This window comes from Chironomus tepperi, unplaced genomic scaffold, assembly GCF_022539635.2.
Source record: "Chironomus tepperi strain 1889 unplaced genomic scaffold, CSIRO-AGI_Ctep_v1 contig_349, whole genome shotgun sequence".
Classification (NCBI taxonomy): domain Eukaryota; kingdom Metazoa; phylum Arthropoda; class Insecta; order Diptera; family Chironomidae; genus Chironomus; species Chironomus tepperi.
This window is the reverse complement of record NW_027226471.1, coordinates 666,313-688,174: the sequence shown is the minus strand read 5'-3', so window position 1 is coordinate 688,174 and position 21,862 is coordinate 666,313. Positions and strand designations below refer to the sequence as shown.

The 21,862-nt window shown below is 28.0% G+C and overlaps 1 protein-coding gene and 1 non-coding gene across 4 annotated transcripts in view; one reads left to right on the top strand and one right to left on the bottom strand.

Annotated features, from left to right (window-relative positions):
* Positions 1–19,500, bottom strand: part of LOC139094143 (uncharacterized) — a 49,048-nt gene extending 29,548 nt beyond the window's left edge. Inside the window, exons 1-2 of one of the 3 annotated variants that reach the window (XM_070645084.1) lie at positions 19,180–19,500; positions 8,714–9,185 (exon numbers count right to left, since the gene is read on the bottom strand). In XM_070645084.1, coding sequence (XP_070501185.1) covers positions 8,714–9,000 — 287 coding nt within the window. In that variant the 5' untranslated portion in view covers positions 9,001–9,185; positions 19,180–19,500. Of the gene's footprint in view, positions 1–104; positions 1,592–8,713; positions 9,186–19,179 lie in introns of those variants that run through there. The other 2 variants (XM_070645082.1, XM_070645083.1) reach the window with 2 other exon arrangements.
* Positions 19,501–20,285: 785 nt separating this feature from the next.
* Positions 20,286–20,358, top strand: TRNAK-UUU (transfer RNA lysine (anticodon UUU)). Its single transcript has one exon. It is a non-coding gene; the product is annotated as a tRNA-Lys (tRNA).
* Positions 20,359–21,862: the final 1,504 nt, after the last annotated feature.

Sequence of the window (21,862 nt, the reverse complement as noted above, 5' to 3'; positions counted from 1 at the left end):
TGTATATGTGAATAAGCGAGCGAATGAGCAAATTAAGGAGCAAGCAAGAGAGATAGATGATAAAAACACTTCGCATTTTATGTATGTTCTGATAAAAAATCTACCTGTTTGTCATCTGTATCATGTTTCGCATATTATGATCACTTGATGTCGACGCAGATGCCATATAATTTACTTGATATGGTTGATGGTGAGGTTGAAAGAAGTTTGGCGTTGTAGGATAATAGGATGGATGTGCCGGTGGCGGCAAATTGTGGTGTGGTGGGTGTTGCGGCGGATTGTACCATGCCGGTAATTGACTTTTCGTTGATGATGACATTTGATATGGACTAAAATTTGAAATATTATTACTGTTGTTTCCGTTGCTATACAAAAGATGCGAATTCTGATTATTGTTGCTATTGATACGCCGACTGCAGTGAGCTGAATTAGCTGTGCTCCTACTGCCCTCAAAGAAAGGTGAGTTTCGACTATTATTTATATTACTAGCACTAGGATTGTTACTGTTATTATTATTATTATTATTGTATCCGTAATTAAATGTTTCGTTATAATTTTCTGTCGCTGTCACTGAATTATACCTTAAGTTCATATCCTCATCATTTGGATTATCTAGATAATTATCATTGGGTATTAATTCTTTTTCTTGTTTACACTCAATATTTTCAATTTTCCAATTACGATCACTCGAATTATCAACATATTGCATGTTGCACTGTTCACTTATATCTTGTTGGACTTGCTGCTGTTGCTGTTGAAGATTTTGGACATATGGAACGGCATAATTTTCACTACCAATTGTTTCATAATTATTTAACAATTTTTTACTATCATTATTATTAGTCAAATTATTATCGTTATTATTATTTGGTCCTATTCCCGTTAAAAACTGGGATGATGGCTTATCCATTGTGCAAATTTCCATTGAAAAATAATTTCAACATTTATTATATAAAATATATGCAATTTTATCTGTATATAAATTTTCACTATAAAATTGAGCTAGTAAAGCACTTAAGTTAAACACTAAATTTCAACTGCTTCCTCTTTCTCGTTCCTTTTTTTCTATCAAAAATTGACATTTATAATGCAATAAACTTTCAACATTTAACAATTATCTACATAACAAGTAATTTCTTTATTCTTTAACTTTTCGGATACGTTTTCTTAATTATTAAGCTCGTATTTTTTTTTTCCTTTTCACGAATTTTGCAGATTTTAATGCACTGTTTTATGTCATACTCACGAAAAAACTTGTTTTTTCTCGGAATATTTACGTGTAAAACTTTGCATGTTTTTTTTAACTTTTTGCACAATTCCTGATTTTTTTAATTTTAACCACTTTCGGTTTTGTTTTTCCTCTCACTATAAATTATATTATTGGTCATAGATCACTTTTTATACTTGATTTAAAATATATATATTTCTTCTTCTTATTCTGAGAATCTATACACATTGATATATGTACAAATGTGGTGAATGTAATTACACATCTATTATATTCGACAGCACAGAACACATAAAAAATTAATGAGCACCACTTTAATGATAAAACAATATATATAAATTGTATATATTTGATTCAGTTTTTATTCTTTTATTTTTTCGGCAGAGAAAGAATAAAATGAACAAAATTTCACAAATATTGTGTGAGTGAGAATCGCTAAATTTTTCTCTGCTTAATTTTTTTTTGATATTTTTTTACAAAAATAAATGTGTTGGCAATATTTTTTATTTATATAAATTTCAAATATATATTTTCATCATCATAAGCTCTCAATATATGTATATATAAACATTATATTTCACGTATTTTCTTCTTTATTCACTTCATTTTATTTGATTTTTCGCGATCATTATTTTTTTTGCTATATAGATGCATAGAATATAGATATTCTTTACTCACTACACTCTACGCTTTTTTTCATTTATTTTTAAAACACAAATTTTACTTTTTGACTATTCGTGAATTGTAAAATATTTTGCCGATAATTTTGGTTTTCTTCTTTGGATCTTTTCACTATATGAAAATAATTTTTATTTTTCACTGAAAGCTTATTTCCCATAAGGCTTCAATTCAAAGCAATGAACAATTTTAATTGATTCCTTTCTTTATTAAACGTTATTCACTTGCTCTTTTTAACAATTTTCATTATTTTTTTCACTTAGATGTGAAATTATATATATATATTAGGTATTTTCGGTTCATTCCTAAAGGCAACTGAATAATTAAATTTTTTTTTCACTCTCTCATGCTCACATAAAAATGTGTTGTCTTTTTTCTCTTTAACTAACTTATCAAATTTCTTGTTACATTTTTTATTTTACTTTTTTTTATTTTTTGTTAAAAGGGAAAGAAAAAAGTTGTTTTTACTTTCAAAGAGATATAATTATTATTTTTTTTTTTCTATAAGTATATATGTATGTATGTATATATAATAATAAATAAGAACTCGACGGAACTCGCGGGAAGCTCAGACCAAGCTATTTGATAAACACATATCGACTGCGACAGAAAATTTTATTGAGAAATCTCGTCTCGCTATATTAATTCAAACTTCTACTGTGTATGAATGTTGTGTGTTTTTCACGAAGCTTACACGAACCGCTTGTGTACGTACTGAGTGTATTATTTGCGCAAAACTGTATTCGTAAGCTTCGACATTTAAAGCTCTCAATTCTTACTCTCGTCGTTGTCAGTTTTTTTCTGTATAGATTCTCTGTAATCATTCGTAATCACATTATAGAGAAAAGAAAAGACACTTGTGTGCTAAGTATCTTCTCGGCTGTGTGTTTTCTTTCACAAAAATGAGGCACGAAAATTTTCCCAAAAATTCTCTTTTTTTATATTTTCTTTGTATTTCATATGCTATTCCTACCTCTCTCAATTTTTTTTTTGTGCTGAACGGACGGCTTATCAATATAATTTCAATTTGTATAGATTTAATCGACGCCATAATGAGAATAAAAATGAATGAATTTAATATACAAACATATACAACATTCAAACGTTTATATTTCATGTATATTTATTTATATAACCTCAAAGATGTAGCAAGTGACAGAGACCAAAAGATAAAGAATCAGGAATTAAGTGAGCGCAAAAAATGCCTGTTCTCCTATCATTATGTAATTCCATTCTGAATTCTATTCACTCACTTTTTTTCTTCTTTCGCTCTCACTCACTCTGTCTGTCTTTCTCTCTCCCTCTCTATTTATTTATCTACACGTCTAATCTAATAAGTCGGCGGCGCGATAAATGCTTTCTAGGAGAATACGTGAAAATATCATGAAAACAAAATGCTGCACATTGCTCATTGCAAACTAAAGTATATTTCATCCCATGAATTCGGATTTTTTTGCTAAATCACTAGCTTTATCTTATTTACGCTATACTCTCTGTAATTATATTTTTGTGAGAAAGATAGCAAATTTGTGATTTTTATCAACACGATCTCTGCATGGGTTTAGAATAATATTTGCTCAAAATTTTCAGAATGTACTTATTTACTTTCTTATTAATTCTTTTGGTGTGACTGCTTAAATTAACATTATAATTATTAAAAATTCACAAAAAAATGTGTCTACCTATTAATAAATTTTGCTTAATTGGTACGCAAAAATATTTGTGAATTTTGTGACTATCTAATTTAGCCTCTTTTAAGTCTCATCTCAAAAATCCTGCGTCTTTTTTAATTAACACTATTTTTAAAAAATTATCAAATTGAATTAAATTTTAATTTTAACGATAGAAATCATGAAAGTTGAAAAACTTAGCAAAGCTATGCTAATAAATTTTTGAACTTTTTTAATTATATTTTGAGACAAGGAGTGTGAAAAACATTATCCCATGACATTTGCGGCAATAACTATTTTTATTGCGTTCTAATTTGTTTGAGGTTTTAGTTTAATGTTATTAAGTTTTCACAAAATTTAATTATGAGCAAAAGTGTTATAATATGTCAGACTTGCCTAATTATTTAATTTTATAGCAGCTTAATTTCTTAATTTACTCAATTTAAATGTCACGAGTAAGATTATTAATTGATCTAGAATTCAGTAGAAATTATGTCATAAATGTCATAAGAACTTAAATTGATGTAATTTTCAAAATATTTACCAAACTAATGCATGTGATTTACTGTCGAGAAGAAAATCACAATTACGTCATCATGACGATTATTTACATCTAAAGGTATAATTAATGCGTAGTAAAAAAGAAGATCGTACAAATTTCATTGTTGTGGATTTTTCTACATACATCAAGATGTTTTGTGAACATTTTCGAAATACTTACGATTGTATTAGTAACTAGGTTCTGTTTCGTCACTAAGTTATGTGTTAATGCTTATGCTATTGATTCATAAATATTTTGATGTAAATAGATTTTTAATGAATAGAATTCGATTTTAAATAAGGAAAATGAAACATTTAAATCCTGTCAAATCCTTTCAATGAAATGTTAAATATTTTCATGAATTGTAACAAAACTTTCAATGTTATTTGAAATAGAATTAGGAGAAGCTCATAGAGAGCATTTTCATAATCCCCAATTTATCAAAATTAGAGGCATCCTTCTGATGTTTTCATTGACAATGATTTTGCTTTGTGATGCTAATGAATCAAAATTTAGCTGAAAGGCAGATTCATTGATGAAAGATTTGCTTTCAGAAATATACTGAATAAAAAATTCAAGACACTTGTTGATTTCGTAGCATTTTTAAATGGTCTATGGCATATTTTTGAATTTTAATGGATTTAATATTTTAAGCACTTTGAATTCCAAGTTATAAGCTATGAAATTTTAAGAAAATTACAATGATTTTTCGTTAATTAGATAATTAGTGTCGAAATTTAAAAATGATTTATTTACACATTAACTTGAGGAATTTTCATTATTAACGAAGATATTCATAAGCATTCTCTTCTCAGAAATCTAAACTATACTCCTACATATGAATCATTCTTCGAAATTTTCATTGAATAACAACATTGCAATTTTCATCCATGAGTTAATAATTAAGCAAACAATAACAAAACATTTTTGTTCTTGTTCAAGAATCTTTTATGATGTTAAATAGAATAGAACACTGTTGAAGAAGAAAAATTTGTAAATGTCAAAATTTTAACTTATTAATGAATAGAATTAATCTGTATTATGATTTGCTTCTAGCAAAACAAAACCACATTTGAGAAGCTAATGAATTCTTTTCTTAATTTAACATTCATGAAAGCTAGAAAAACTTTGATAATGAGAATAAGAACAGCTTTTCTGGATGCGTATGTTTCGGAAAAATATTCATATATGCAATATTTCCCATGAGCTCATGATTTTATTCTATTCCCAATTTCATCTCTATTAATGCTATTTTCTTTGAAACTTTTTATTCCACAATTTTCAGTAAATTCACTAGGCTCATACTGGGATTCAAGCAAGAGAGTTCGAATTCAACATTAAGAACTGTTAAAGGTTCATTTTTCACAGCTTTATTGAGCTTTCATTCACATTTACAAAGAATCATATTTCGTTTTATTTTGTAAGCAACGAATGAAATGAGTAATATAAATGAAAACCGAATTTTCCCACTTTGTAAGTTCTGCTTTTTTAGAAATTACGTTTTGCATTCAAAATAAATATTACATCATTGTACTTTAAAGGCTATATAGTATTTTTTAGAATATTCTAAAGATTATTCAACGATTTATTTAAAGCAAAAAAAAAGTCATAAAATTTGTCGATGCTTGATATTTGATATGAGTATACATATTAAATAATATTAAATTTCATCAAATTTTAAAATGAAATTATCGTAACAAATTGATTAAAATTCACGTTTTTGTGAATCATTTAATTTGCTTTAGGGCTCATTTATGATTTAAGAATCCAAAGGATCAAGTATCAACAAATAAAAGTATAGAAATTTCACATCCAAGTCACATTCATTCATCCTTTCGAAATTAAAATGTGTGAACGGTTATGCATGACATTTTAAATTTTTCAGAAAATTCAATTTTAACTTGAAAGGACCAGAGACTTAGCAAACTTAAACAAATCTAATTTCAGAATGAAAGTTTACTTAATCTATTCACATAATAATTCATTTAAAATTTTTCTCATGAAAAAAATACACTTAAAGCAGAAAAAATTACACGTCTTATTTGATAACCTTTTATTGCTTATTATATTTTGATTCATGTTCATATTCAATGGACAACAATTAGATTCGCTCAATATAAACATTTACTAATCTGATGTGATGTAGTGTTTGAATAATAAGTTGTGTGGTCGTTTTGTAAATCACTTCTTTTTTTCTAAAGATCATTTATGCTAATTTGATATTCTTTTGTCAAACAAAAATTTCAATATGGTAAAAGCTAATATTTTCCCAAACATTTATGAAGACTGTTAAGAATAATATGTATTCTTTAATATTGCCATTTTAATGAATTAATTAAATTTGGAATTTCATAAGTCTTTCATTTTCTGAAAAGATGAATAGAAGATATTGACTTTTGAAAGGAAAAATGCGCTTTATCATTCTAAACAGTCACTGCTTGACTTTTTCACAGTCAATAAAATTCCTACAAATTTATGATCCTCCTTTTCTCAACATAATTTATAGCTAGATTTTCGATTCAATTTTCGGATTATAAAATTGTTAATTAATGTTTATTATGTAAGATATAAAATAATTTCCCATTTTGATCACTAAAGCTTTTGGGGTTTAAACAATTAAACCAATTTTAATATTGACTATATAAACTTCTGAAACTAAAGTTAAATTTTTTAGCACAAATTAAGATTTTATTATAAAGCAATCAACGAAGGAAAAATGTAGATGTAGATGAAACCATGGTTTTGGCACGTAATATCTTCTCCTTTGAGCTTTTAAGTTTAGAAAAGCGATTGTAGGCTTGCTAATCAGGGTCGTTTAAAAACAAATTTTCTTAGAAGATGCAAATTGTGAAGAGGTTTTAAGGCAAAATTAACTTTAAACTTTGAACAACAAATTGAAATTCAGGCAAAAAATTATGGATTTGATATTTTGGATCATTTAAAATGAATTTGCCAGATCTAAAGAAGGTTAGTTAAATTTGCATTGAAACAAAAACTAATTTTCAAGTTTTATAATCGATTGACATAAAATAACACTAGCAGATGTGCTGTGTTCCCGAGTGACATAAATGAAGAAGACTCCGACATGGAGCTTTAAAAGCTTAGATGAAGATCTTTTAATAACTCCAATTGGAAGCCATATGTTAATCACATGGAGGCGGCTTCCTTAGTGCAACATTTAAAACTCCATGACAGAGCCTTTTTCATTTGTGCAGCTCGGTGTTAACAATGTCCAACAAGGATGAGAATCATTTATATTTTGACGACATAAACTTAACATCAATAAACAATCGAAATCATTGAATGCCAAAAAAGTCGAATTTTAATAAAATTCATTCTCAATTTGTAACACAAACTTAACAAGTATTAATCGTTCGACCTACATATACAGATTTTCGTCTTCTTTCTCTGTCTGCGATAAAGTCGATTCATAACTACTTGCGATATGAAGCAAACAATTGTTCACTCGGTCAATAATAATTAAAATTGGAGATTTATTCATTAGAGTGAGTGTAAGATTGATTTTCTTCTTTTTTTTTTGAATTATTGATGTTCGTATTAATTTGCATTATTCATCAATATTTGCGGGAAAACAGTGAAATAATTTAAAAAATTTATACATTCCACAAATTGAATATAAAAAGCTTTTATACTGTGTTTTTATTTTACAGTATGCATTGCCATTTTTCTGCATTTCTAGCATTTTCTGACTCAGTCAGTATGATCACGTTTTTACAGCGAACAGGGAGAGTTGTCTAGTGCGAATATTATTTAAAATAGAAACGATTCATTTTCTATATATATTTCAGAATTTACAAGCAAATGCATTTAAATGTAGTAGAAAAATAAAAGTTATAAGCAATTTATTTTGCAATAATTGTTTGTACAGTTGTTCGATGTCATTCCTCCCTAAGTCTACCGTCTGTTTTTAAAACTTTTGCAGGAAGTTTAATCAAAAAAGCATTAATTATCATGCTCAAATTTGACGGCTGTAATTCTGATATTTGAATAATCCGAGTGGACCAATTGACGTAATGTCTAAATAATGACTTAAACTATTGACATTCTCTTGAGTGCTCTGTAAATTAAGTTGTCCATTATGTCAAGTTGTCCACTCGGGCTTTCAATTTTATTCAACCGTTAAATTTGCAAAAATTCAGTTTTTTAGAAACCCTATTTGATTTGTTGTTTGGACACAAATTTGACATAAGCAGTTATGAATTACAGACGAAACTGTATGTGCGATTATAAAATAATATTCTTGTTTACTCAAATTATTTCAGACATTTAGTTTTGTTTTTAATTATTTCAATTTATGATGTAGCTATAAAAGTTGTAGAAGCCCTAATAGCTGATTTTAAATTATTTTACAAGAAAAAAAAAGTTTGAAAAGTAATAAATAAGTTTTTGTGTGCCTTTTCGTTGCAATGAGCAGGTAATAAAGAATAATGTTGTCGTAAAAATTCTTTTTGTTAATGAATACACTTGCGTTCTTAAATTTTGTCTCTTTTAGTCATAATTTTGTGGCCAATAAATTTAGGAGGAATATAATTTATATGTAGAATAGGAGAAGGAAATATAAAAACAAAAACTCACCTATCAAGTTTATCATTGCTTGAGGTAGTTTCGGAATTATCGTCATAATTAATTATTGCTTTTTGTTCACACGGCGAAAAGCATTGTGGCGTTGTTGGCGTCTTCGAATTCTCCGATGATGTTGGTGATAAAAGAATTTGTTCGTGCTTTACTATCACATTGGCTAATGCTGACGATGAAGATGACGATGACAATGTTGAGGTTGTTGGTGGTTGTTTGGTTGTCACTTTTACGACAACCGAATTGCCGTTCTTTAATTTATGTATTGGCCTTTCTTTACCAACCATTTCAATTCTTCTTTAATCATTTATTTATCATTTGCATAAGTCAAACTTCGTGTTCCTTCTTTTTATGCTTTTTCTGGTTTCTTTTATGATTTGATTTTTATGTTTCTTTTTGTCTCGCTGCTTTTTATTGTCTAATCTTTGATTGAAATCTAATACAACGTCAATTAGCGATTTAATCTATCTATCTGCGCATATAAAAGAGAGAAGATAAAAATGATCAGATTACACTTGATTTACATAAATCATCAGTAAGATTACACCAAGGATACATGTATGATTATGCATACTGGAATAGTATAAAAGCTCAATGAGTAAAAAAAATAATAATTGCGCAAAAAGAAGTCACGAAAACGGACTTTGTGTTTTGCTTCTTCTTCTGCGAAAGATCAAGAGTCCAAAAGCATAATTGTCATAAATATAAATGAATGAGACATTCCGTCAAAACAACTACCGGTGTCCCATTATTAGTCGTAAATAAATTAAAATAATTTTTGCACATAATAAATTTTTATTCATTTTTGATGAATGAAAGTATTTTAGCAGTCAATGGCGAAAGGAAGCAACACATATTGTATGCTAATATATATGAATATAAACAGTATCAGAATCTAATTATATGCATGCATAAACTTATATGCAGTTTACTTCTAATTTATTGAATATTAAATGGTAAAGAAGAAATGAGAAATTTGCATAAAAATTGCAATTTAAGTATTTATGGTGCACAAATATAATGATTCATTTGTTTGTTGGAAGTGGAAATGGCGCTCTTTTGTTTATTTGTTCTTAGAATTTTTTCGAGGTTTAATTTGAAAATTCGTGAGGTATGAAGGAAATGACTTGAATGTTGACATATTCATGCCCTTTAGATAATTTCATTAGAAACTAACTTTATCAGTAGCAATAATTGATAATTCATGCTATATGTCAGTTAACATTCAGAAAATTGTCTAACGACACAAAAATAAATTATTATTAATGAGAATTTCAATCAGAATATTTTTACAATCAACAGATAGTCCCGATATTTCAAATCACGTTTTTGTCGATCTTTTATTTACAATTGCATCGATAAGAGTTATTTAAATACACGAATTAATTTGAAATAAAATTGACTCAAATTGCGATTTTCATGACAATAATTAACATTTACAATTATCATAATGATGTAACGATGTGTTGAAAGATACAGTAATAGGTAGTATGAATTATATAAAATGCCAATTAATAATTAGGGAATGATATTATCAAAAGTTTTACTGTCAAATTCACATGTAATCAGTCAACGATATTTCATTTGAACTATCAATGTGCACGTGCTGTAATTTTGCAATTAGTGCTATTTTATGACTTTCAAATTTTAAGTATCAAAGCTCTATAGGCATTTTTAAGTCTAAAGAAACTTTCAAATGTGTTGAAAAATAATGAACTATACTGGAATGTTGTACTACTAATGTCCAACAGTATCTTCTTTAGCTCAAATTTATACTATTTTCTTCTAAATCCTTTAAAAGATTCAGAGGAAGCTTAATACAAATTAAAAGTATACGAGGGAGATACACATGCTTTTATTTCTTCTATATTGTGAAAAGTTCATTAAAAAAATCTATTTGTTGCATTTAGCATCAGCTGATTTAAAAGATTTATGCTTTACTTTAATCAACAGTATGCTACTTCCTTTAGTTCCTTTATAAAAAGGACTTAAACGTACATTGGATAAGAATAAGCTATACAGTGTCTGAAGAAGAAGATGCTACACACGAATGGAATCGAGTCATCTCAAAATTAGTAAATTAATAAATGAATTAATGTTGAATAAAAAAATATAAATTTATAATATAGCGATAAAAACGTCTGTGATCAATAAAAATGGCAAGTCGGTGGAAAATGGCACGTACGTAAAGAATTTGTGTAACATGATATTTGCCAGATTTTAATATCCAATAGTGCCACTAATAAAACGTAAAACTATTGTCACTTTTGAGCGCGAACTCTTTTAATCACTTCCTTGAGGCATTAAGGAATAAGTTTTTCATTTTATCGGACTCAATGCATTTGCGTCATCATTTTATGAGTGTATAAGTTCATGGTCTATTCCTTATGTGATGTAATTAAATTTCAATCCATTGTCATAAAAACTTCCACGTTAAAGCTATCACGACTCTTTCAAGGTACAGTAACTAACCCGAGTAAACAAAAATATGTTACAACTTGTTAATTGTAAGTTGGTGTCTATTTCTGACGTATTTTAGTCCAATCGAGTAAGTTACAACAACCTTTGTGGAAGTCATGTTTTAAAGGCTCGTGTAAAGTTGAACTCAAAACTGTATTGTCGGTGTCTACTGTTAACATTATAAACAAATTTTAAAATACTACCTAATAGTTAAAGAAGTTGTGAAATGTAATTTTATAAAATTTATTTTCAAACTTTTTAAATTAAGTTTCTTACGGTGTACATCTAAGCCATTTTAAATAAATTCCATTCACGCACAAATCATTAATATGTTCTGCCTAATTAAAAAACGGTGTCTAATTCAAATCAAAATGATTATTTAATGAACAATGATACAAAGTTTCAAAATTGGCGGCAATAATACCAAAATTCAACTGCTATTATAGCAGATATTCAACACGGCCACGAATCTCAGTGAAAGATGGTCATTCGTATGCAATGCTGATATTTGATTGCATCTAACATATCCAAGCTCCTAACCCGAGCTACACAAATGATGAAAGCCCCGCTAAAGCTCATTAATTAATACCAAATAGAAGTCTTCTTTGTGACTCGGGATGGCATTAAAAATTTCTTATTAGATTAGAATTTAAATTAGCTTAATTTTTTTAATAGATTTTCACGGATTAACCTTAAGAATGTTCAATAATATTTGCTTTAAATGTTGCCGAGTTTAAAGATACCTACAGATTTTAATTGCATAAATGTCACAAAATTCACATTTTACGGTTCCTTACTGATATTTTAAAATGCATAAAAAATTTGCTCTCTCAGTTGTATTTATTATATCTCAAAATTCATTCTTATTATTAAATTGGCTTTTTTTTTCTCTAAACATGCCGAACGAATTTCATCACACATTGAATAAATCACTTTGGTCACGATTTTAATTTTCTCCTTTTTTAAAAAATTTTAAATTTTTTGTCACATTTTATCTAATTTTTTAAACTCACGAACTTTTATACTGTCTTAATAATAGTTCTTACAAGCTTCCTGCATGAATGGTCTGATAGTAAAATTCTGGAAAAATCAGCACACTAATAAATTGATACGATAAAGCATAAACTTTAAGTTAAAGAAAATTTTAAGTATTTTCAATTCATTGCGCATTTTAGTTAGCAATTCGTTAAAGCTTTCAGCTTATTGTAAGTACTTAATTGAATTAATGCAATAAATAATTCTGCATCTTATCTCAAAATCCCGAAATTCATTACATTAAAAACAAAAAAATCTACATAAAACATCAAAATATTAAAGAATTTTCAATATTTGTGTCTGAGAATTTGTAGATGGTTGTGGATCATTCACCCATTCAGCCAAACAAACTAAACTAGTATTTGTAAGTTTTTTTGCAAATGTGGGCTAAAAACTTGATTTTTTAGATCAGTGGTGCTCAAGCTATGCTCCGTGGTACAAACAAGTTCCCATATCATGTGATCTGAAGCCAAGCTTCTAACCATCCAAATTGTTCTCAAACTTTCTAACATTTTACATTTATCAAAAAAACGGATATAAAATGTGAGACAAGGCAAAATGTTTGGTCACCACTGTCTTACGCTTTCATGCTAATTTACACTCTTTTTCGTTTTAAGCAGATTTTATTGAATTGAATGTAGTCGCGATATCAATTTTCCTGGCGAATTACGACAGTATTATGAAGTACTTGATTCTTATCTTGCAAACAAATCATCTTCGTCGAATGCTTTCTAATCTATTCCAGAAGCATCAAGTTGTACATATTTTGACGGGGTAAACCCTTATTTTGAATTGATAAGGCTCTAATGCGAATCAAACTCAAATTTTCACAAAAAAAGAGTGCAACTGATCATTGATCAAGTTCCTAATCACGCAGCTAATTCTATAAAGCTATGCGTATGATGGTTTGACACTACAGCCATCACAGTCCAATGTAGTCCTTGGTCTCAATAATTTTTATACGCATATTTTTGATTCACTCGATCGTGAAGATTTCTTACTTGATTTTGTTATATTCACACCATATTCTCGTGTGAAATAAACTTAGACTAAGGTAATTAACTTCCATGGCAAATTAACAACAAATCTCAATAACGAGATATCTTAGAGGCTTCAAATATTTTGCATTTGATACCTGCTTTTGCATAAATGCTAAACGAAGCTAAGACTATCGTTCGTACTTGCAATCTTCAAATAAGTGCCAAGCATAACTTAGTTTATTCACAAGACTTTTCATGGTACGGTGTGAATATATCCGCATTGGGTTTCTACCCAATATAAAACTTTTAGATGTATGAAATCTTTTAAACTTCTAGAACCATTCTCATAATATTTTACTATCGAATGATTTACATAAATTCTATTCTATTATTTAATACCACTATACATACATATGATTTATAAATACATGAAGCTTCCTAATTACTGATTCAATTTATAACTTATAGCACTTTTTTATCCAAGCATGGCAAAATGTTCTATGTGTTGTATTTTAAAGGATTACCCAATGATAAAGACTTCCTTTTCACTAAAAAATTTCAATAGACAGTTCTTTAATATTTCATTTATTGAAAACTGAATAAATGCTACATACGTACGAATTACACTACACACAATCAGTTTTAGTCAATGAATGCGAACATAGAGAAGAAAAAAACAGAGAAAATATTATTTCATCAGTATGTTGGAAACGACATCACATAAGAGAAATAATTTGTAGCCAAATGAGGTCGAAATAAAGAGAGGTATTTTTATCTAGCTGTCCTTAAATAAGCGAAATCATATCCCGTTGTGCTGTACTCCATAAATAATTTCACTTTACTCTTGTAAACATATACAAGCATAAATTTATTTTGATCTCAATGAATGAATGAATATCCATGATCAAAGAGCATAGATAGAAAATCTGCTGTGTATTATTATCATTATACATGCTAATTTGATAAAGTAATCAAATCATCACAACAGTTGGAGGTAACCCGTGTATGTTGATATTATGGACATCGCCAACGCAAACTAATTTTATTTAAAATCTTATTGAAACTCTTTCATTTTACATCAACAATATAAATAAGAATCATTCATTTATAAAAATAAACGACTAGTACATTTTTTTGATAATCATAGCGAGACCTTGAATTTACATTTAAAATATTAGAGTCAGGCAAAAGAACAAAAAAATTGTAATCTATCGCATGTTTCACTCCAATTTTTTAGCTCCTCATTGATTTTTTTTTCTACTGGATATGTGTATAGTGCGTCACTTTTCATGACTCAATCACTCTTTTTCCTCACAATATTCCTCTTTTATCAAAGTGCTTAATTCGACAACAACCGTATTAACCGAGTTTCCGAATCGCATATTTACAACTGAAACTTTTATTTGATATTAATTTTTGATGGGTATCTTCTTTCATTGTATTATGAGTAGGATGGCTAGACATTTTTCGTAAAATATTAAAACAATATTTGATGCCTTGTAGCGACTCAGCAGCAGCTAAGGTATAGCTCGATGTGTAAAAGGTACAGACATATCCCTTCAAAAATACAGCAAGTGGCCTTCCTAATTATAAGGTCTAATTTTCGTTCTCCTTATATCATAAACATTTTGTTGTTGTTGTTGGAAATAGCAAGCATGACTGAGAAAAAAATATGATTTTTGCGTATTGGTTCTAACCTTCACATATACTTAAATTTATTTATCTTATCAATTACTTCATATATCTGTCTCTATTTTTTTCATACTAGTTTCTTAACGTAAATACCCTTTAATCTGTCACCAGGTCTGTCACGTAAATATATTTTTGAAAAAAAAAGAAACTGTTTATAGGTCAAAATTTCAAGCTTTAATCAAATGATACTATACGCGAAATGCGTCACAATGTGCGAAAACACGTGATGAATAGAATGAAAATATTACTCAAAATAAAGTTGAAAACACTCTGAATAATAGAAAACACCGGCAAACGACAATAGAGATAAATACATAGCATCTTCATTGTACTTGTTCAAGACCATTTACACAATGTCAACTCATCTTAAAACTTTGTTGAATATTTGAGATCTTTCAGTTTGTAACTTAATAGTACGAATACTATTAATTGTTCTAGAAACATTGGCGCTCGATTTAAGACAGTGGTGGGCAACCTTTGTGCCGCCAAAAATTCATGAAAATACTATGAACTATATACAGTGTGTAGTTTCAATAAAGGCTTACCACCAAGGTGGGTCGTGAAGAATTAAAGGTTTCTCTCCACTGATTCAAGATGATAGATGAAAATAAGTAATAATTTTAATTGTGAAAGCATTCTGAAGGATTAGAAAAGGAATCTAAATGAACAAGATAGAGCCTTATTTAGATCAAAATTAACAAAACAAAAAATCCATTTATAATTCATGTCTTTAAACTTCACATACTTTTGAAGAAATTTAAATTTTAAAATTTTTAGGCCTATTTTGTCAAAAATCAGAACAAAATGAGAACAATACAATGCGAAAAAAAATTTCGAGTAATTTTAACGGAAGTGATCGCTTTGTACTTTAAAACTTAGTATCCAAAACTAATTGAATAAATGTTTATGTAATCGTTTTTAATCGTCATGATTTTCACGGTTAGAAATTATTATTTGCAATTACAAAACTGTTGTGTTATTTGTTTTTAAACAAATTTTTTAAAAAGTAAAAGGAAAATTATTAATTTTGTCATGAATTTGAACTTTCTTTAGAATAATTTTAAAGCTACCAAAAGCTCTAAAAATTTTAAATTCTTATAAGTTAAGCATACATTTTGAACGTCACGCATTGAAATTCAAACACTTGATAAAATTGATAAAGTTTACCTTATTTCTTGGAATTTAATTCAAGTTTATTTTTACTGAAAATTCTTTTTTAAAACCACATTTTTAATGTATGTAATGTATTACTTAATACACTATTATTTTCACTGCTTTGTAATTAATCTTTCGGAAACTGAATCACAATTTATGCAAGCTGTGATACACTACACTTATACCTATAAAATTTTAAAGCCTAAAATTTACAACAGTTTTAACTTAAATTGTATTAAAATCAAGATTAAGCAGTCAGGCATATTCAATCCAGTTTGATACTAATTTTACGGAAAATCTGATCGTTTAATTCGAAACACTGTAGTTTCGCTTTGACATTTGATTTTCTCACCATGGAGAATAATTGAGATTCTCTGACGATAACTCACCAAAATATTAAATAATACTGGGTCATGAAGGTTCTAATAAATAATAGAAGAATCGAGTAGTTCATGTAATACACAGTGGAAAAAGTAAAATTCATATAAAGGTCAAATATAGTATTCCTATAAATTATTAATCATAAATACACGAAGAAAGTAAGCGAAATATTATCATGTGTACTACCTTATCATGCCATACCCAAATATTAAGTTAAATATGATAAAAAGTAATCTTTTTCACTTTCCTAGCGATTCAAAAAAACTTAATTTAATTTAACCGGTATTATCAAGATTGTAGTTAGAAATGCTAAACAAATACATAGACACTTGTATAGACTTTTCGCGTATTATATGCCTTGGAGCTAATGAGGATATTTGAAGTTGATATAAAATGATACTAGCTTTATAGATCAGATATTTAAAATAACCGGTTTGTCTATTAAATTAGCAAGAAATAAGATTTCATATACTTTTAAGGTAATGCCTATGCTTTTACATTTTTTATGTTAAACAAAATATTTTAGTGGAAGTAAAAAATTAGTTGCCAAATAAATAGACTTTCAATTAAATTGTTTACAAATTACAAAAAATAGAGATGAAGAAGAAGTAGCTTTAATAATGTTTACACTACGAGCTCTAAAAATTAATGATTTTTAGGAAGAAATTTTAAATTGGAATGTTTACAGCCACTACTTGAAATCGCACGTATTTTAAAATATTTCAGTTTGAAATAATTTTAGGCCTTAACATGATATACATTGAGATTAGTTTTGATTAACCTTTTATGGGGAGCAAATAATCAGGCATTATCAAAAGTGTTTATGTACATCAGAATCTCTTATCAATTTATTTTTTCAAACATATTCTAACGATTTTTAAAGATTCAAAATCGCGAATGTAAAACGGAAACACTTTGGAGTGACCTTAGCTTGATAGCTTAATTTACAATTTTCTGCGTACTTTTTTGGTAAACAATTGTGACGTATAACTGATTGCCAGCTTTTTCGACTCTGATTGCAGCGTGGTCAAAGAGGGCAACTTTATAATTGTTTCAGTACTTCTTAATCTACAATTGTGAATGAGTTTAATTAATTATATAAATTTCATATTATTTAATAAATTGTTAAAAATTGTATGAGAAATAGGAAGATAAAAGTCACAATTTTCCAACAAGTCCTTCCATTTTGGAGGAGAAAAGCTCGAAAACCTTGAAAATTTTGAATCGTAAATTTACCGGTTTTTAAAGGTTTAATGTCATTGGATTTACTAATAAATATATGTTGAACAGAAATAGAGAATTAAAAAAATTATAAATTCAATCATTTATTGATTTTCATTATTTCCATAAATAGTGTGATTATAATAATAAGAGGAATAATAATGATGTCACATAAGACATAGATTTTCTTCTTTTTTTAAAAATATTTAATGTTTTGAACTGTAGAAACCAGCTATACGAGCATTTTTTTTTTTTGAAGATGTGTTGTATGGAATGATACGCCTATATTTGATAGTATTTCAAACACATCTTTCGAGAGACTACGATAAATAAATTTGAATTGTCCCCCAAGTTTTTTTATATACTCATATGTACATGCTGTGTTTTTCTAGACTCTGATTCAGTTTTCATTTTTTTATGTTATTTATTTCGCACAAAAAATACAGAAGTATATGATTTTTGGAAGAAAAAAACAACACTCACAAATGCCTGACGTATGCGTTAACGATACAGAGTCGAATCAAAATATAAAGCAGGAAAGAAATAAGTTCAAGGCCACGAGAAGCTTTTCATCAGCTGAATGAAAATGAAAAGCGATTTCTTCTTCTGAATACTTTTTTTTCCCTTCGTTATTTATTTTTATTATATATAAGGGCGGCGATGACTCGATTCAATGACATTTGCAGAAAAAAACCGGCACTGAATTGGAAATAATCTTTTTATTTCTTTCGCTTATGAAAAATTTTGAATTTTGAATTGAAAAGCTTTGAATTTTATTTTTAGCGAATTTAACATGTTTCATTTTCCGCATTAAAAATTTCACTTTTCTTCTTTTGATTCCTCTCTCTCTCTTGTGTATATAAGCTTTTTCGAGCTATTGCTTAATATGCTTCTTTATCTGCTTTATTTTCTTGTTTTCATCTTTCATTTTATCATTCACAAAAAATAGTAATAAAAAATTAACTCTTTTTATTTATATACATATAAGCAATTCATAAATATACATGTATATTTTGCAGAAATAAAAAATGATGAGGAAGAGACGAAATCTTTGTGGCTTATTTCATTTTTATATTTTCCTTGTAAATTATCAAATTGTCGGCTAACGAAGCTGACAAGAACACAAATACAGCTGTCTTTTAAACGTCAACTAACTAGCACTGACCATGGTCGAATTTTTTGTTATTTTTTTCGGTGTATTGATCACAGAAAAGTTTCAGATTTATGACAAAGGAGGAACACAAAAAAAAAAATAATACGCAACTTTATTCCATTAATTGTATTGATTTTCTCTTTAAGTTTTGCACTTGATTTTTTCTGTTTCTTTCTCCTTCTTTCATTCATTCACACATTTTGAAAATATATGTCGTGCACAAATATATTCGATAAATTCCCTTCCACTAATTCGCTAATGAAATTTACCATAAAATTATTTTTTTGTTGATGAGAAATCCTATATACTATAATTTTTTGTATGCATCATACGTAAGTAATGGTGTGTAACCTTGAACCTTAATTATATTATTTATATCACATATTTACATTGGAAGTTCACGGTTATTCCACATCAAAGATAGAAATAATTCATTGTTTCAATTTTAATTTTCACTTTATATTACATTCAATTAAGTTCGGCTGTCACAAAATTGATGATTGCACATTTGATAATTTTAGTTTCTTCCTTCTCTCTTATCTCTTGAGCTTTTTCTTTATCACTTCCACTTTATTTTTCTCAAATAGACAAATACCTGACCTATTCACTATTTGAGTTTTTTACTCTCACTCGTACTATATCAATCCAAAAATACAACTTTTTTGGATTTCTTAAAGGCTATGAATGTTTTTAATTTATTTTTAGTACATTTCATAGTAAGAAGAATCGAGTGTTTATGAGGACGCGAGAAAATTAGCGAAACTTTAACATGGACATTTGAGCTTGCTTACGATTCTTCATTCTCTGATATGCTTAATATTTTGATTCAATATACACTCTCAATTGATTAAAATATCAAAAATCCTTTGACATTACACTGCTTGAAAAATAATGATAACTTATTTATTTAATCGAAATTCATCAGTGACAAATATTAGACAGAAATATTAACCACATGAAGCAGATCTGTATTGAGGAAATTTGATAATATCCGGCATTGCACAATTTCATTTTTCAATATTTTGCTGATTTTTGTATTATTCAATTATCGATTTAATCATCCACCAAAAAATCAATATTATTGGAATAACAAAACTATTTAAATCCACTTATGTAAGCCATTTTATAATACCTTCTTTTTTGATATAAATAAAGCGTACATTCTTAATGATGACAGCGCCATCTAGTTTTCAATCAAAAATAAATCAATATTTTAAAAATTATTTTTCCGTTATGATATTTTCAGGTTTTTGAATTGCTTAGGTATTCCAGGAATTTTTGCTACAGACTTATCTGTTTTCAAATAAGGTATTTACTCTTTTTATTGTAAATTCGAGATATATAGCAAATAAACAGCGTCAGAAGCTGTTGTTGATGAATAAATAACAACTTAAAGTGCAGACAGAGAATTTGTACAATCTAGGTTTTTGGATGCTGGGTTCATTAAACAGAGAAAAATAAGTGTGTATGAGAATTTGTCAAATATTACACACATGCCCGGGTAGCTCAGTTGGTAGAGCGTTGGACTTTTAATCCAACGGTCCAGGGTTCAAGTCCCTGCTCGGGCGGCATTATTTTTTTGAATCTTCAAATTTTTGATTTTTTTTTTTTGCAAAATTTTCAATAAATTTCCTAAAGAAGGATACTTTCGGGAGAGTAGCCAAGGAGGTAGGATCTTTTGGATCATGAGTCCCCTTACTATTTTGCAAACTCAGTATTTATATTGCAAACTCAAGAATTTCAAGCTACGCACCTTTAAAGTGAGGTGGGTAACAAAAAAAGATCATTTTAAATACATATTAAAGTTTCAAAAGTTTACTGAAAAAGTAATAAGAAAACACAGTAACATAAATAACGGCCAATTTGATGGCAATAAATGTCAATTGTATGGAGACGACATAAAACATTTAATGACATAAATAGACAGTTAATTGGCTTTTCGTCCTTGAAACAAATTTAAAGAATGTGATTCAGTTTATTTATGAAGTTGACAGTATTAATAAATTAAATTCCAATAATATCATTACAGATGATTTAGTCGATGATTGCTATACATGTTAATTGAAATCAAATAACACTTGAGCTCATAACTTGTCAATTAGGATTATAATGAATTAAAATCAAGCTTTAAGTTAATTTTTCATTTTCAAAGCTTTTCTCTCCTTCAATTGTGAATTGTTTAATTAACAAGTTAAGTGAAAATATGCGGACAGTAACACCTGTTTGCATTTTAATAATAACAAAAAGTATATGAAATGCAGATTGATTTTTTTACACTTCCTTTTTCAGATTATATTCAACATCTTGTCAGAGCAACTCATTCAGAGGCTATTTAAATATTTACTTTAATTATTGTATCCAGACAGCATTCATGCAAGAGGAAGGAACTGAAATTCTTTGAAATACTTTAATTATGAAACTAGCTATAAATGTATTTTGTAGCTATATTGCATTCTAGAGCAATAATCGCATTAATTTTCAATAACCGTAGATTTGATCTGTCCTCTAAAAATATACCTATACCGATTTGTGAAATTTATTAATCCACACTATAACAATATGAACTATTGTAGCTATTGTGAACTTCTGGTCAAATTGATTTTTATGAGTCATTCTTATTTTTATCGCTAGATTCTTAATTTATTTCAATTATAAGGTAGCAAGTAGACTCAACTATTAATTTATTAATTATAATGAACAATGATTTCCAATACAAAAGCTGTTAAGCTTGAAACCCGGAAAGGAAACCTTTCTAATCTCCTTTTTAAAAATGAAACATGAGCATATTGATTTTTGTAAGTAGCAGCTGATTAATTTACTCGACGTTTTCCGCAGTCAGATTTGTTACATATACTTTGACATTGCTAGACGTTTTAAAGTTCAATAATAAGCAGTTCCAAAATTCAAAATCCACTTCCCTTGGAAACAGAATGTCTATTTAAATACCAATATCATCTCATGAATATTCATTAATTTTTGTGTTAAATATAAATCAAATATAATTCTCAACTATTGCATAATGTTAATTCTTTATTGAACTTCCTACGCTTCACAGCGCTTATACAATAAGAA